This window comes from Centroberyx affinis, unplaced genomic scaffold (genome assembly GCF_046629955.1).
Source record: "Centroberyx affinis isolate AG114_WGS23_722 - 3 ecotype Tasmania unplaced genomic scaffold, CSIRO-AGI_Caff_v1 ptg002377l_1, whole genome shotgun sequence".
NCBI classification, from domain to species: Eukaryota; Metazoa; Chordata; class Actinopteri; order Beryciformes; family Berycidae; genus Centroberyx; species Centroberyx affinis.
The window spans coordinates 1-14,731 of record NW_027280633.1 but is presented as its reverse complement, the minus strand read 5'-3'; the positions used below and the strand labels follow the sequence as shown (position 1 = coordinate 14,731).

Here is a 14,731-nt window from a genome sequence, read left to right as displayed (position 1 = left end):
TAATAACACTCTCCCACACCTGTTTTTAGTGCTGGGAAGCGAGAGGGGATGTGGTAAGAGCATAGCAACATGAAATGGATGGCAACAGGAATACATATGCAATCGTATGTGATCCACTGACACCTTGTATCTCTAAAAACTGGTTGATGTTATCGTCGATGGCCATGCATCCTGTAGAAAATAACATGTAGCCTAATAGGACTTGAGGCACAGCTAGAGTATGCTCTGTGGTTGTACTGTAATATACTATAATATATACTATATATCAGTGGTTCTCAACCTGGGGTCCGGGGACCACCAGGGGTCCTTGAGGGCATCCCAGGGGGTCCCCAGCAAACTGATGAATTGTTAAACTTCATTATTTTGTCATTTTAGAATGATTATTTTGATCATAGTTTCACTGTTATCTCTCTAGCTACAGTGCAGATAGTCATGGAATTCTGGACAAAATCATATCTGACAATACAAATATTCTCAGATTTGGGTCCGAGAGGCAAAATCTCATCAAATCGGGGTCCGTGGCTCTAATATGGACTTAATTAGGGGTCCTTGATATGAAAAAGGTTGAGAACCACTGCTATATATGACTAGCAGTGGTGGTTGGGAGTCATTTTGGTTTGGGTTTTACTCCGATTTGGTCCCAGATTTGATTCTGTACCACTAAAGTGTTCTTATTATGATCATTTAAAGTGCTAATTCTAGTTCTTTTTTGTATTCGGGGAGGGAATTGGTGGAATTCAAGGCTATATTATTGAATGTAGTCACCACAGTGTTATATAGCACTATAGAATATAGCCTACAGCAGTGATTCTCAACCTTTTTCATATCAAGGACCCCTAATTTAGTCCACATTAGAGCCACGGACCCCCATTTGATGAGATTTTGTCTCTCGGACCCAAATCTGAGAATATTTGTTATTGTTAGATAAGATTTTGTCCAGAATTCCATGACTATCTGTATTGCAGGTAGAGAGATAACAGAGAAACTATGATCAGAACAATCATTCTTCTACATTCTCTAATTGTGTTCACTTCTTGTAAATTAAATAATGGTGAAGTTTAACAATTCATCAATTTGCTGGGGACCCCCTGGAACCCCCTCAAGGACCCCTGGTGGTCCCCGGACCCCACGTTGAGAACCTACAGGCACAGAATATTATCCCAATGACATGCTATTGCTATTGCTATAGAATTAACTAGAATACTAGTCCATATGTGATGGAACGGCAACCCACGCAAAAATATACAGAATGTAATACAACTGCCTCGCTAATTGTTGACAAATGTGTGTGTGTGTGCGCGAGAGGAGGGGGTGGGGTGGTGGTGGGGGTTGGGGGGTGTGGGTGCATGTTTCATAATTATATTGAATTATTCATCAAATATGAATAAATCCCTCCTGGCAATAGAATTTACAGGCGTTATATTGGCTGGAAAATATGCAATATGTTGTCAATGTTCTGCGGAAAATGTGTATCTACCAAATCTGATTGAGTTTCCCCTTGATGTTACAGTGTGTTATCAAACGGCTTGGCCCCGGTCCCAAGGTCCCAGCAGGCGTTCGCTACATGTTGGAGGCGATGTCAGCTGTCATTTTCAAACCTGTTCGTGAGTTGACGTGCTGTTTATACATATTCATCGAGTTATCCCAAACTATTCTCGCAGATTTGGCTGATATACGGGGCGGATATTGTCCTTTTTTTATTAAAAATCAGATCTGGTCCAGACCTTTTTCCAACTTTTTTCATATCATATATTAGAGCCACAGACCCCCGCTTGATGAGATTTTGTCTCTTGGACCCAAATCTGTGAATATTTTTATCGTTAGATATGATTTTGCCCAGAATTCCATGACTATCTGTATTGTAGTTAGAGAGATAACAGTGAATCTATGATCAAAATAATAATTCTTCTACATTCTCTAATTGTGTTACCTTGTAAATGAAATAATAGTGAAGTTTAAAAATTCATCCATTTGCTGGGGACCCCCTGTAACCCCCTCAAGGACCCCTGGTGGTCCCCGGACCCCCGCGTTGAGAACCACTGCTCTATGGGACGCCCTAAACCTCGAACTGATTCTAATGGGACTAATTTGATCAGATTCCACAGAAGTATGCATTCTCATTATTGTCATTATCCTGGGTTTCAATGGAGAGTTTTAACACTATATACTTGAAATCTTTGGTATTTTTTTGGCATAAAAATTGACAAATTTAAAGGTAAAGATACTGAATATTGGCACAAAATATGTATCTAATACACCATCCAAAATGATCAGTATTGGGATCAGCCTTCAAAAACCCATATCAGTGGAACCCTAATAGCAAAATCCTTTCAAGAGAGTTTCAACAAGGAAGAGTGTCTCTATACATTGCTGCTGGTAGGAGATAGAGATAATAGAGAGTTATTGTTGGATTCAGCGTGGGTGGTGAAATTAACAATAATGACAATAACTCCCACAGGCAAAGTGAGAGGAAATAAAAAAAATAAAAAAAATCCAATCCTTTCCATCTCTCTCCATAGTCCTTATTCTATTGGAGAGAGAGAGAGAGAGAGAGAGAGAGAGAGACTGACCTGTGGTCTGATCCGCATCCTCATGTCTTCATGGCCGCGGGTCAGAAAGGTCAGAGGGTCAGTCCACCAGGAGAGCCAGTTCTACTGAGTTCTGCTCTGCTTTCACTGTTTCACTCTGTTCTACGCTCTGCTGTCACTAATAGATTCTGGGCCAGCTAAATCATGCCAGTCCAACAGGGGATAATGCTCTCTCTCCCTCTCTCTCTCTCTCTCTCTCTCTCTTTGCCATAGGGTTTGACTGATATGGGATGTAGAAAGCTGATGCCGATATTTATAGATTCAAGTCGCCAATAATTTTGTGCTGATGTTCAATAGCTTAAAATTTGACCATTTTCATGCAGAAAAAAAAATCCAAGTATTCAGTGTTTCTCCCAGAATTGTATTCTTGTCAGGGTGGAAAAGCCTCTGAAACAGCATGCAGACCATAATGAGACACTAAAACTTTCCACTGAAACCCAGACTAATGAAATTCTTTTAGTGTTAGCAGCTCTTTAAGGCAGCATGACCCACCTCATCTATTCATTGGTAGGGAAACTAGAAAATATCTGATGCTTAATGAAAGGCAGATATTGGCAGAGCAATATACTGGTGTTACCCTTCTCTCTCTCTCACACACACACACACACACACACACTGCATTACATGTGAGGTCCTGTCATGTTTTTCCTGAACTTAGTGTGTCAATCCTGTATTGTAATGTGCAGTGGTGGAAAGTAACTAAGTGCATTTACTCAAGTACTGTACTTAAGTACAATTTTGAGATACTTGTACTTTACTTGAGTATTTCCATTTGATGCTACTTTATACTTATACTCCACTACATTTCAGAGGGAAATATTGTACTTTCTACTCCACTACATTTATTTGACAGCTTTAGTTACTTTTCAGATGGAGATTTGACACAATGGATAATATAACAAGCTTTTAAAATACAACACATTGTTAAAGATGAAACCAGTGGTTTCCAACCTTTTTGGCTTTTGACGTCTTACAAAAAGCAGTGTGTAGTCGGGGTCACATTTCAGATGTCTATGAGTTGTTAACAGCTCCACCAAATAGTGATTTTTCCCTCTAAACCTCACATGGTTTCATTTCAATAAATGTTCAAATGATCCAATATTTTAGCAAAAATCAAAGATTAGAGAAAAAGTCCAATAACTGAAAACAGATTTGTGTATCAGAACTTTGTTTTTTCTTCTTTCCTCTCCCATTAATCATCTCACGACCCCTCAGATTTATCCGGTGACCCTTTGGAGGGGCCCGACCCCTAGGTTGGGAACCACTGGACTAAACTAGCTAACTGTATATAAAGTAGTTCAAACTAGCTCCACCTCCAGCAGCTACAACAGTAACATGCTGCTTACACACTGATGCTTCAGTATTAATAATCTAATGATGTCATATATAATAAAATATATTAAATATCAGTCAGAGGGACCAAACCACTACTTTTACTTTAATACTTTAACTACATTTTGCTGCTAATACTTATGTACTTTTACTTAAGTAGGATTTTCCGGGCAGGACTTTCACTTGTAATGGAGTATTTTTACATTGCTGTATCGGTACTTTTACTTAAGTAAAGGATCAGAGTACTTCTTCCACCACTGGTAATGTGTCAGCATTAATTAACCAGGTCAAATTCCTTGTGCACACTCTGTACTATGTATGTATAAAAGTGATTCTGATCTGATTCTGATAATATTCATCTGACAATACTCACACTAGAGGGCAGCAGTGCCTATTTTATCTCAACAAGGTCTCATATTGTATATACTCTGTATTTAGTGGCACTGTACTGTACTGTCCTTGACCATAGGAATAAACAGGAATGTAGGGGAGGCTGTACCCACCAAAAATCAGTTAACCCTAACCCTAAATTCATAGTATAATGTAAGTTATGTGAAGAAATGGTCTTTTAAAGTGAAAAAACAAATTAATGCTTTTTTTGGAAATATAATTGATTTTTGCCACTACATCACTGGGACTAACAGATAGGAAATGGTAAATTGAGTGGTTCCCCCACCCCCTCCACCACCTCTTTTAACACCACCCCTCCGTGCTGTCCCCGAGAAACCAAAGACACCCAGAGATCCAGCCGGTAAAGTCAGGAAACTCAGAGCGCCTGCCCTCCGGTCGCTTCCATTCAAACGGCGCCCGCTCAGCACCGATGTGAATTTCTGTGTTCGGTTAGACAACAGGCGGCTTTTTTTTGGAGTTTGTTCGGTGAAATGGAACAAATCCCCCGGGTTCATTTCAGTCGGGACGATTCAGGAAATCCACAGGAGTGGAAGGACAGGGTTTCCCACTCGCAGAGCCACAGAGGGGAAACAGAGCGACTCTCTCCCAGGGGCGAATCGGCATCAGCTTCATCATCTTCATCATCATCACTCATGGTTCACTAAGAAGGAGGCAATCCAGCATCAGTGTTCAGAGGGAGAGCTGTGATTTGAGACCTGCGTACTGGAGTTTACCTTCATCATCAACTGGGATTTAGCCTTGAGATATTTGCTTTTTTTGTACTTCCCAGTTATCCAACAGCAGTGACATATAGATATAGGAATAGACAATTTTTTAAACCTTTATTTACTCAGCAGAGGTTGACTGTTTTTCATCAACATCCTGCATTTGGATGTGATGTGCCTTGCCATGGATTTGAACCAGCAACCCTCCAGTTACAAGCTTTCGTCTCTATCTTGCAGGCTGCTGGTTTAACCCTTGTGAGGGACTGGTCAGACTGGAGTTAGTAGGATAACACGATGGCAACTCGTAACTAGGACTGGTGGAATTGGCGTGTATAGCAAATAACTTGGAACTTGTGAGGATTATACGTTACATATGTATTATTTTGTGGAAATAGCAACCAGGAATTAGTACAATTTTATTATACATTGCTGTGGTAACATTAGCCAGGAATTGGCAAAATTTTATTGTACGTCACCGTGGTTACAGTAGCCAGGAATTTCTGCAAAATTGGATTGTACATCACTGTGGTTACAGTAACCAGGAATTTCCACAAAATTGGATTGTACGTCACCGTGGTTACAGTAGCCAGAAGTTGGCTAAATTGGATTGTATGTCACCGTGGTTACTGTAGCCAGGAGTTGGCTAAACTGGATTGTACGTCACCGTGGTAACAGTTGCCAGGACCTCATCAGGGTGGATTCTTCGTGGTCGTGTTCACCATGCTGTACTTCCAGGTGGTGATTTTGGCTGCTACTGTGATGCTGGCTTACTACTGTGAGTTCACCGACACTTTCACCCTGGCACAGCAGGGTTTCGTCTGCCGAGACCCGGCTTTATCCAAACCAGACCCTGGACAGGAACAGGACAGTCAGATACAGCCCATGATACTGTACCCTGTGGTGGCTGGACTGCCTGTGGTACTGGTGAGTCTAAAGGGGTTAAAACACAATCGACAGTAGGCTTGGGTCTTTGTCTTTGTGAGAGGGAGAGAAATATAGACGAATGTGATTATGTCAATTACAGGCCACCGTAGGCTGTGCCACGGACCTGTTGATGTTGTTGCAGTTCCTACTGGTCGCCAGTAGAGGTCGATAAAAGTCCTAATTACTTAATGAGAGAGCAGTAGCAAATAATAGGTTACAGCAAAATAAAAAGTATATTAGTTTGACTTTCAATGGAGAGTTTTAGTGTCCCACAATGGTCTAAATGCTATTTCAGAGGCTTTTCCACCCTGACAAGAAAATAATTCTGTGGGAAACACTGAATACCTGTATCATTGGAATTTTTTGGGCATGAAAAAGCTAAAATTTAAAGAATTTGACAACTTAAATGAAACACTGTTATTGGTAGCTTGATTCCAATTATATTGGTATAGTCCTTCAAATCCCCATATCAGTCAACCACTACTACATACGCTGCTTTTTACTGACGGTAAAAGCTGTTTGCGGTGGTTGAAGATGAGAAGGTTCCACCGAGATTTGAACTCCGATCACTGGATTCAAAGTCCAGAGTGCTGACCGTTACACCATGGAACCCTAGCCACTGAGTTGGGTTGATTGAGAAACTGGGTCAAGGAATCAAACTTCTAAGCGTACTATGACAAGCAGCCGAAAGCCATTTTGAATAGATCACATCAAATCGTCAACATAAAGTCCTCCGCGACGGTCAGCGTCATCCATCAACATCCAAGATGGTCTATCTGCAGGTGAAGAGATTTCCACGGTCTTGCCTGGCGGGAAACAGAAATCTGGACTACGGAATGACAGACGGGGATATACTGCAGCAGGTTGACTGCTTTGCCTATAAAATGCTGCAAGGTTGAAGCCCGTGCAGGGGGCAGCCTGTTCTGGTGGAAATCAGTTTATTCAGTGATCGAGCCTAAAACGGCCTCTTCCAGTGACCTCAAATTCAAATTTCTCAGCCTCGCAATGAAAAGGTACATGTCAAAAAAGAGACGCACGTTTATCTCCACCTGTCACAATGTCATTCAAAATGAGGTTCAACTGTTCAGCAGGGGAAACACACAGTTGTGTCAGTCTGAATGGGTCGGAATCAGTCCTATTTGATGTTTTACACTGTGAATCAATGTTTGCATGAAAGGCACGTTTGAGCATTTCAAATGGTTAGTGAATTAACTGGAGGCAACGTTGTTCCGACATCACTACCGCTCAGCCCCGGTAACACCCACTGGCTGGATGTGGGCTCCCAGAATTGGCGGGAAACAACCGACGTCAAGGCGACTATAGGTACCGCTGCTGGACACGGCAGCAGGGGCGGGAGAGGGGAGGACGAGGTGGCCGAGTGGTTAAGGCGATGGACTGCTAATCCATTGTGCTCTGCACGCGTGGGTTCGAATCCCATCCTCGTCGTGGTCTATTGTTTCTAAAACAGATGGAGCATGTGCACACAGCTCCTGATATAGGTTCTATGATTCACTCAATGAAACTCCTCTGCAAATGCCCCTTGAAATGAAGATGTCACGGGCCCGATTTTGCTGCCACAGCATCTGATCTGCTCCGCAGTTAGGGCTTTGGACAACCAGGTGATGCTGGAGCTGCATTTCCTTCTTTGTGTTTTTCCCAGCAATGACCAGTCCTTGGGTCTAAAGCAAGCCATGCGAAGCACTGGCTTTATGTTTCTGCGTCCTCCTGTGTTCTTTTTTTCCGCACAAACACCAGCCCTCGGGTGTCAAGCAAGTCTTGTGAAGCATTGGCTTTATGTGTCTGCGCCTTTGAAAAAGGGGACGACTAAAACGGCCTCTCCCAGTGACCTCAAATTCAAATTTCTCAGCCTCGCGATGAAAAGGTACATGTCAAAAAAGAGACGCACCTTTATCTCCACCTGTCACAATGTCATTCAAAATGAGGTTCAACTGTTCAGCAGGGGAAATACACAATTGTGTCAGTCTGAATGGGTCGGAATCAGTCCTATTTGATGTTTTACACTGTGAATCAATGTTTGCATGAAAGGCACGTTTGAGCATTTCAAATGGTTAGTGAATTAACTGGAGGCAACGTTGTTCCGACATCACTACCGCTCAGCCCCGGTAACACCCACTGGCTGGATGTGGGCTCCCAGAATTGGCGGGAAACAACCGACATCAAGGCGACTATAGGTACCGCTGCTGGACACGGCAGCAGGGGCGGGCGAGTGGAGGACGAGGTGGCCGAGTGGTTAAGGCGATGGACTGCTAATCCATTGTGCTCTGCACGCGTGGGTTCGAATCCCATCCTCGTCGTGGTCTGTTGTTTCTGAAACAGATGGAGCGTGTGCACACAGCTCCTGATATAGGTTCTAGGATTCACTCAATGAAACTCCTCTGCAAATGCCCGTTGAGATGAAGACGTCACAGGCCCGGTTTTGCTGCCACAGCATCTGATCTGCTCCGCAGTTAGGGCTTTGGACAACCAGGTGATGCTGGAGCTGCATTTCCTTCTTTGTGTTTTTCCCAGCAATGACCAGTCCTTGGGTCTAAAGCAAGCCATGCGAAGCACTGGCTTTATGTTTCTGCGTCCTCCTGTGTTCTTTTTTTCCGCACAAACACCAGCCCTCGGGTGTCAAGCAAGTCTTGTGAAGCATTGGCTTTATGTGTCTGCGCCTTTGAAAAAGGGGACAACACAGTGCATTGGCCGGGAATCAAACCCGGGTCAACTGCTTGGAAGGCAGCTATGCTCACCACTATACCACCAATGCTGAGACGGCAGTAGCTGATGGCTGATTGCAGAAAGTCCTGCCGCTCTATCAAGCCAAGCACAGCCTTTCACACCGTCTGGTCGGTGAAGTTGCAAATCTGACGGAAATGAACTTGCTTGTCATAGTACGCTTAGAAGTTTGATTCCTTGACCCAGTTTCTCAATCAGCCCAATTCAGTGGCTCGGGTTCCATGGTGTAACGGTCAGCACTCTGGACTTTGAATCCAGTGATCGGAGTTCAAATCTCGGTGGAACCTTCTCATCTTCAACCGCCGCAAACAAACTTTTCTTCCTTTCTTGTCTTCTCTTTCTCTCTCCGTATTCGTTTGCTCTCCTGTTTACCAGATTTCAGCCATAGAGTTGGTTCTGTTCCTCCTTCAGTACAAATCCAACAACCTTGACGACCAAGAGAAGGCCGTTGTCATGGCCGACTGTTGCTATCTGAACCCCCTGGTGCGCAGGACCTTCCGTTTCCTTGGTAACCTAAATACAAATGCTGTATCTAATACAACTAAAACCAACTGACATTTGTCTGTTATTTTTCTTCATCAGTCACAATTTCAGAGAAAGGTTTGGAGCTTCAGTTAAAGATGCTGCATGTATCACATGCTAACACTTTAGCGTAGCCTACAGTATGTTGAGTGATAGTAGGCTCCATGCTAACACTTTGGCATACACTATGTTGAGTAATAGTAGGCTCCATGCTAACACTTTAGTACTATGTTGAGTGATAGCAGGCTCCATGCTAACACTTTAGCATACACTATGCTGAGTGATAGTAGGCTCCATGCTAACACTTTAGTATGTTGAGTGATAGGCTCCATGCTAACACTTTAGTATACACTATGTTGAGTGATAGTAGGCTCCATGCTAACACTTTAGTATACACTATGTTGAGTGATAGTAGGCTCCATGCTAACACTTAAGCGTTCAAGAAGGAAACTCAAATCAGCATCATATGGCTGCATGTTGGTGTTTTCCTCACTACAAAAATTTTACCATTGCATAAAAAGCTAAACTAATCTCTCTCTGTTTCTCTGCAGGTGTCTATGTCTTTGGTCTGTTTACGACAGACATCTTCGTTAATGCAGGTCAACTGGTCACAGGAAGTCTGTCTCCTCACTTCCTGTCTGTCTGCCAGCCCAATTACACTGCCCTCGGTTGCGAGGAGACTGTACGTTTTGTCAGTCAATCAGACGCCTGCACCGGTGACCCGGATGACATCATGAGAGCCAGGAAGTCATTTCCCTCCAAAGAGGCTGCACTGAGTCTGTATGCAGCCATATACCTGGCAGTGAGTTTAGGCATCGACCGATATGGTTTTTTAAGACCAATACAGATATTTTTGGAAGCTGCTAATAGCTGATATTTAGTGCCGATACCCAATATTTTAAAATTTTACCATTTTCAAGCCCCCACAAAAATTACAAGTAGGAGTGTTTCCACCGAATTGTTATTCTTGTCAGGGTATAAAAGCCGCTGAAACCGCATTTAGACTTGTGTGAAAATATCGCATTCAGGAGCCAAATTTACAATGGGTCTGATTCTTTTTCTACCATAGAGAACTGCTTGGTGCCAAATTTGGTGCTTGTATCGCAAAGTGCACGATTCTTCAGCTTAACTGCAGCAGTTTACCATAGGGAGCCGAACTTGACGTCATTTCCATCAACACTTTGGCTGACTTAACCCTATTTCAGTGTATGGGAAGTTACTTCATAAGCAATCTAAAAAGCGTATGGCTTTGATTTTGAAATATGTAGTAAGCATCAACACATCTTGCTTGTCTTAATTTCACAAAAATCCATTCAGTATAATTGACATTAACAACAAAATTAGTACCAAACTACACTATCTAGCAGGCTTTTAGCCTAGCCGTGCTAGTTGGACTGTTCCAACTCCTGCAAAGGGAACAAGCTATGGTAGCTAGCTAGCTAGTTACAGCTTCACAGGCTACAGTGAAAACATATTGGCAGTTACTATCATGAGCTTGAACTCAGACTAAAAAGTCCTGAATTGCATTCCCTGTTTCCATTATTTCCTATCGAAGGGTGTGGATTCCGCCCTCACCAACGGCTGCGCGGCAGATCGCTGAGGAGAATCCGCACTCACTTTTCACAAGAGGACAACTCGGCGCTACTTTGGTTGCCTGGCAACAAAGTGAGCGCTCCGCTTCGTTTCTGGGCCGCTTTTTTCAAAAGCGAGGCGGATCACGGATTTCCAAAAGCTCCGTTTTCATTGAGCTAAAACGCTGTTTTCGTGTGGATGGGAGGCCAAAACGCAGAGAAAATACTACGTTTTCAAAAATATCCATATACGTGTGGACAAGGCCTTAGCTGCAGAAGACATACTACTTTGTGGTCAGTGGAAAATCGCGTTAGCCACTTAGCCTTTAGTCAACCATGGGAAGGTTTCGCCCTACACTTCCGCTTCAGCTCCCCATTGTTCTCCTTTTGAACATCCAAGTTACCATCTACCACATATCGCTACAATTTGAATGCAGCTTGATGTTCCTTGTAACATTGGTATTATAAAAGTGTCATAGAAATAATCTTCCTCTTCCAGATGTACATCATGTGTCGTGCTGGCCCCAGTGGAGGTCGTTTGACCCGCCCTCTCCTCTGTCTGTCATTGGTCAGTCTGGCTGTGCTGACAGGCATCAACAGAGTGGCCGAGTACCGCAACCACTGGAGTGACGTTATAGCAGGACAAGCCACTGGGGGCGCTATTGCTGTCTTTCTGGTCAGTTGTATTATTGTTATTAGTTGAGCTATAAATCTATTCTATTCCATTCTATTCTATTCTAAAATGTCATTTTTAAATTCTAAATTATCATTTTTCATGTTAACAATTTGGAGATACAATGATTCACTGTACATTTGTATGACATTTTTATGCAATTTGTAAAGAGAAATTATGATGTGAAGCACTGTGGTTAAGTTAGGTAAAGTTACTAAAAAGTTCTGAAAGTGTTTCCCAAATACCATGAACAACATGACAGAAGGTAAAAAAAAAAGTAGATAGAATGGCACAATTATGAAACTACCAGCATAATTATTTAACTATTTAGCTCCCAGATGCATTTAAAACTGATAATAAGTTGTCATATAGGCTACTGTCAGTACTTTTAATAATGGTTCTGTATTTGATATGAGACTAAAAATGTCTCCAGTCCAATAATTTAATTCTTCTGTGGCAGGTCTGCCCTTTTCTATACATTTAGGATTTTGTTCTTTACTGTAATGTATGGATTTATAAAAAAAAAAAATATATATATATATATATATATATACAGTATATATATATTTCCTTTACTGAAAAGCAGTTTATCAAAATGAACCAAAGATACTCTTCATGGGAATCTATGCCCCTGGACCTTGGTAGCATTTTTAGGTCAATAATGCCCTTTTCAGTGAGTCTGTCCATCACACTGCTGCTGTACATTATTATTTCTATACTTGGCCAGATATTCCCTAAATAGAGTGATTCTATGTTTTGTCTGTCCAATATAAACTAGTCTAATGGACTAAACTGCTGCAGGACACACACAAATACACACACACACACACACACACACACACATAAAGTGTTCTTGTTGCTTGATTGAGTTTGAATTCCTCTTTTTGCAGTCAGGCCAGACATTCATGCAAGTCTTGGTCGGGATTCAAAATGAGGATCAGAAGAACATTAAAATAGTTCAAGAAACACTCGATGAATCTCTCTCTCTCTCTCCTTATCCCCCTCTCTCTCTGCCTCTTTCTCTGGAGCCTAATATTCCATTAATAATCAGAATAAAAGCCCAATCTGAATGAAAACACATCATGTAACCACCTCCAATGGACTTACAGAAAAAACGGTAACACTTTACAATAAGGGTCACTAAGTTAAGGGTTAGTTCATGCTTAATAAAGGTTAGTTCATGCTTAATAAGCATTAACTAATAAGCATTAACTAACCCTTAATTAACAGTTAACTAATGTATAATTTACTAATGGTGTTCATGTTAACTAAGGTATTAATTTATACATTATTTAACAGTTTGTAAAGATGACTATTAAATAATGTATAAATTAATACCTTAGTTAACATGAACACTATCAGTAAATGATTACCAGACACATTAGTTAACTGTTAATTAAGGGTTAGTTAATGCTTATTAAACATTAACTAACCCTTAACTTAGTGACCCTTATTATAAAGTGTTACCGAAAAAACATATGAATTTCACATGCAAAAAACAACTTAATGTGTTTTTTTCCCCTCAGCATATCACAGTGTGTGTTTGTAACTGCAGTGGACAATCTATGCTGACAAAAAATATTTTTGCTGGCCAGTGTTTTTGACGGAGCAAGCAGATTGTGTAATAGTTGTGGAATTTATTAAGTTTGGGCAATGCTAACAAAACATTTTGGCTATGATACTGAAAGACAGCTAACCTAAAAGAGCAAAGCAAATATAGTGGAGTGGTTCTGTTCTTCTTGATAAAACATTGAGTGAATGATGTGGTTATCCTGATTATTCCAGGACTGTAGGAACTTCAACTACAGCAACAGTTGATGCTGAACACCTAGCTACTAGGCGCTATGGGACTGGACAGCAGCTGTACTTGTTTTCTTAAGTGAAAACAATGAAATTAATGAAAGTACTTGTATAAAAGTTTGATAATGCATTCAATAGGAGAATATTAGCTACTAACAGCCATGAAAATGCTTAAACCAACTACTTTATTTGGTTTTAAAACATAATATTCTTTCTACGCATGTTCGTCCACTTCAAGTAAGCAACTTCAAACAAAGCGGGTGCAACAACAATGGCGAGGCTAGGCTAAGTTTTTCAAACAAGTGTCTGAAATAATGAACATGGAATTATTCATGTCAAAAAAGGTTTACTCTGATTCCATGCTTTAGTACATGTAAACACACACCCAATTAGATAATTTTATTCAGCATTCATGTAAACAGTTATTTGGAGTCTTCAATTGGAAGGAATCAGTGGGATTGACAAAAGATTCTGCATGTAACTGCAGCCAATGTCTCTCTCTCTCTCTCTCTCTCTCTCTTCCTCCAGGTGGCGTTTGTGGTTCAGTACTTTAAAATGAGACCTCTGATTGGTCAGAGTCCTTCAGATGTGGGTGGGGCAAATACTGAAATCAATCATGATGTGGAAACCACTGACAAATACATAATCACACAGGTAAATAGTCAGCAATAAGTACATATACAGTGCAATACCCCAAAAACACTTTGTTAGTTTCATGAATTAGTTTAGAGGGGTTTAAATTAGTTTTATTAATAAGTTTTATTTTTTCCTTTAAATGCTGTTTTTATGTCTTGCTCCTCTAGAACCCAGAAACCTTCACAGAAGTCACATGACTATGAACCCCATCACATGACCCAGAGGAAATGGACATCTCCACATAATCTGCATGTTCCATATCTTAACTCTAAAGTATGTCCACAACCAACTAGGGAAGTATATGTAATAAGTAATTTTTACTTTGTTTGTGGAAGAGAGTTTACCACCTTTGTAGGCTGACATAAATTTGTGTAACATACAGTGAATTCATAGTAGCCTATACATCATTGTAAGTAGTATCAAGCTGATGTAAGTTACAGGATAGGGTCTTTTAAGGGAAAGCGCATAAATTCATGCTTTTCTGTAAACATAATTGATTTTTGCTTATGTTGGCGGTTGTTTTTGGCCTTATGATGATCACCGACTGGAGATCACAGTTTACCCTCCTTTTTATTTACCTGTACTTTACTGCTTACAATATCTCCAGGTTATAGCCAGTGGTGGAAGAAGTACTGAGATCTTTTACTTAAGTAAAAGTAGCAATACAACAATGTAAAGATACTCCATTACAAGTAAAAGTCCTGCATTCAAAATCTTGCTTAAGTAAAAGTACATAAGTATTGGCAGCAAAATGTACTTAGAGTATCAAAGTAAACGTACTCATTATGCAAACTGTCCCCATTTAGAGAGTTATATTTTTCATAAATATTT

The 14,731-nt window shown here is 41.0% G+C and overlaps 1 protein-coding gene and 5 non-coding genes across 6 annotated transcripts; 4 read left to right on the top strand and 2 right to left on the bottom strand.

The window, feature by feature from the left end:
* The first annotated feature begins 5,755 nt into the window (after positions 1-5,755).
* On the top strand, positions 5,756-14,097 carry LOC139656058 (phospholipid phosphatase-related protein type 5-like). Its single transcript, XM_071533549.1, has 6 exons — positions 5,756-5,959; positions 9,074-9,206; positions 9,772-10,022; positions 11,291-11,467; positions 13,793-13,918; positions 14,068-14,097. The coding sequence occupies exons 1-6, from the start codon at positions 5,756-5,758 to the stop codon at positions 14,095-14,097; spliced, it is 921 nt and encodes a 306-aa protein (XP_071389650.1).
* On the bottom strand, positions 6,500-6,571 carry trnaq-uug (transfer RNA glutamine (anticodon UUG)). Its single transcript has one exon. It is a non-coding gene; the product is annotated as a tRNA-Gln (tRNA).
* On the top strand, positions 7,324-7,405 carry trnas-gcu (transfer RNA serine (anticodon GCU)). The gene has a single exon. It is a non-coding gene; the product is annotated as a tRNA-Ser (tRNA).
* On the top strand, positions 8,193-8,274 carry trnas-gcu (transfer RNA serine (anticodon GCU)). Its single transcript has one exon. It is a non-coding gene; the product is annotated as a tRNA-Ser (tRNA).
* Positions 8,658-8,729, bottom strand: trnag-ucc (transfer RNA glycine (anticodon UCC)). The gene has a single exon. It is a non-coding gene; the product is annotated as a tRNA-Gly (tRNA).
* Positions 8,914-8,985, top strand: trnaq-uug (transfer RNA glutamine (anticodon UUG)). The gene has a single exon. It is a non-coding gene; the product is annotated as a tRNA-Gln (tRNA).
* Positions 14,098-14,731: the final 634 nt, after the last annotated feature.

What these genes read in the sequence shown, in the direction of transcription:
- LOC139656058 (XM_071533549.1), top strand. Translation starts at nt 5,756, where the DNA reads ATGCTGTACTTCCAGGTGGTGATTTTGGCTGCTACTGTGATGCTGGCT. An exon ending in CTGGACTGCCTGTGGTACTG is followed by an intron (nt 5,960 to 9,073) that starts GTGAGTCTAAAG and finishes CCTGTTTACCAG; the next exon opens with ATTTCAGCCATAGAGTTGGT. An exon ending in ATGCAGCCATATACCTGGCA is followed by an intron (nt 10,023 to 11,290) that starts GTGAGTTTAGGC and finishes TTCCTCTTCCAG; the next exon opens with ATGTACATCATGTGTCGTGC.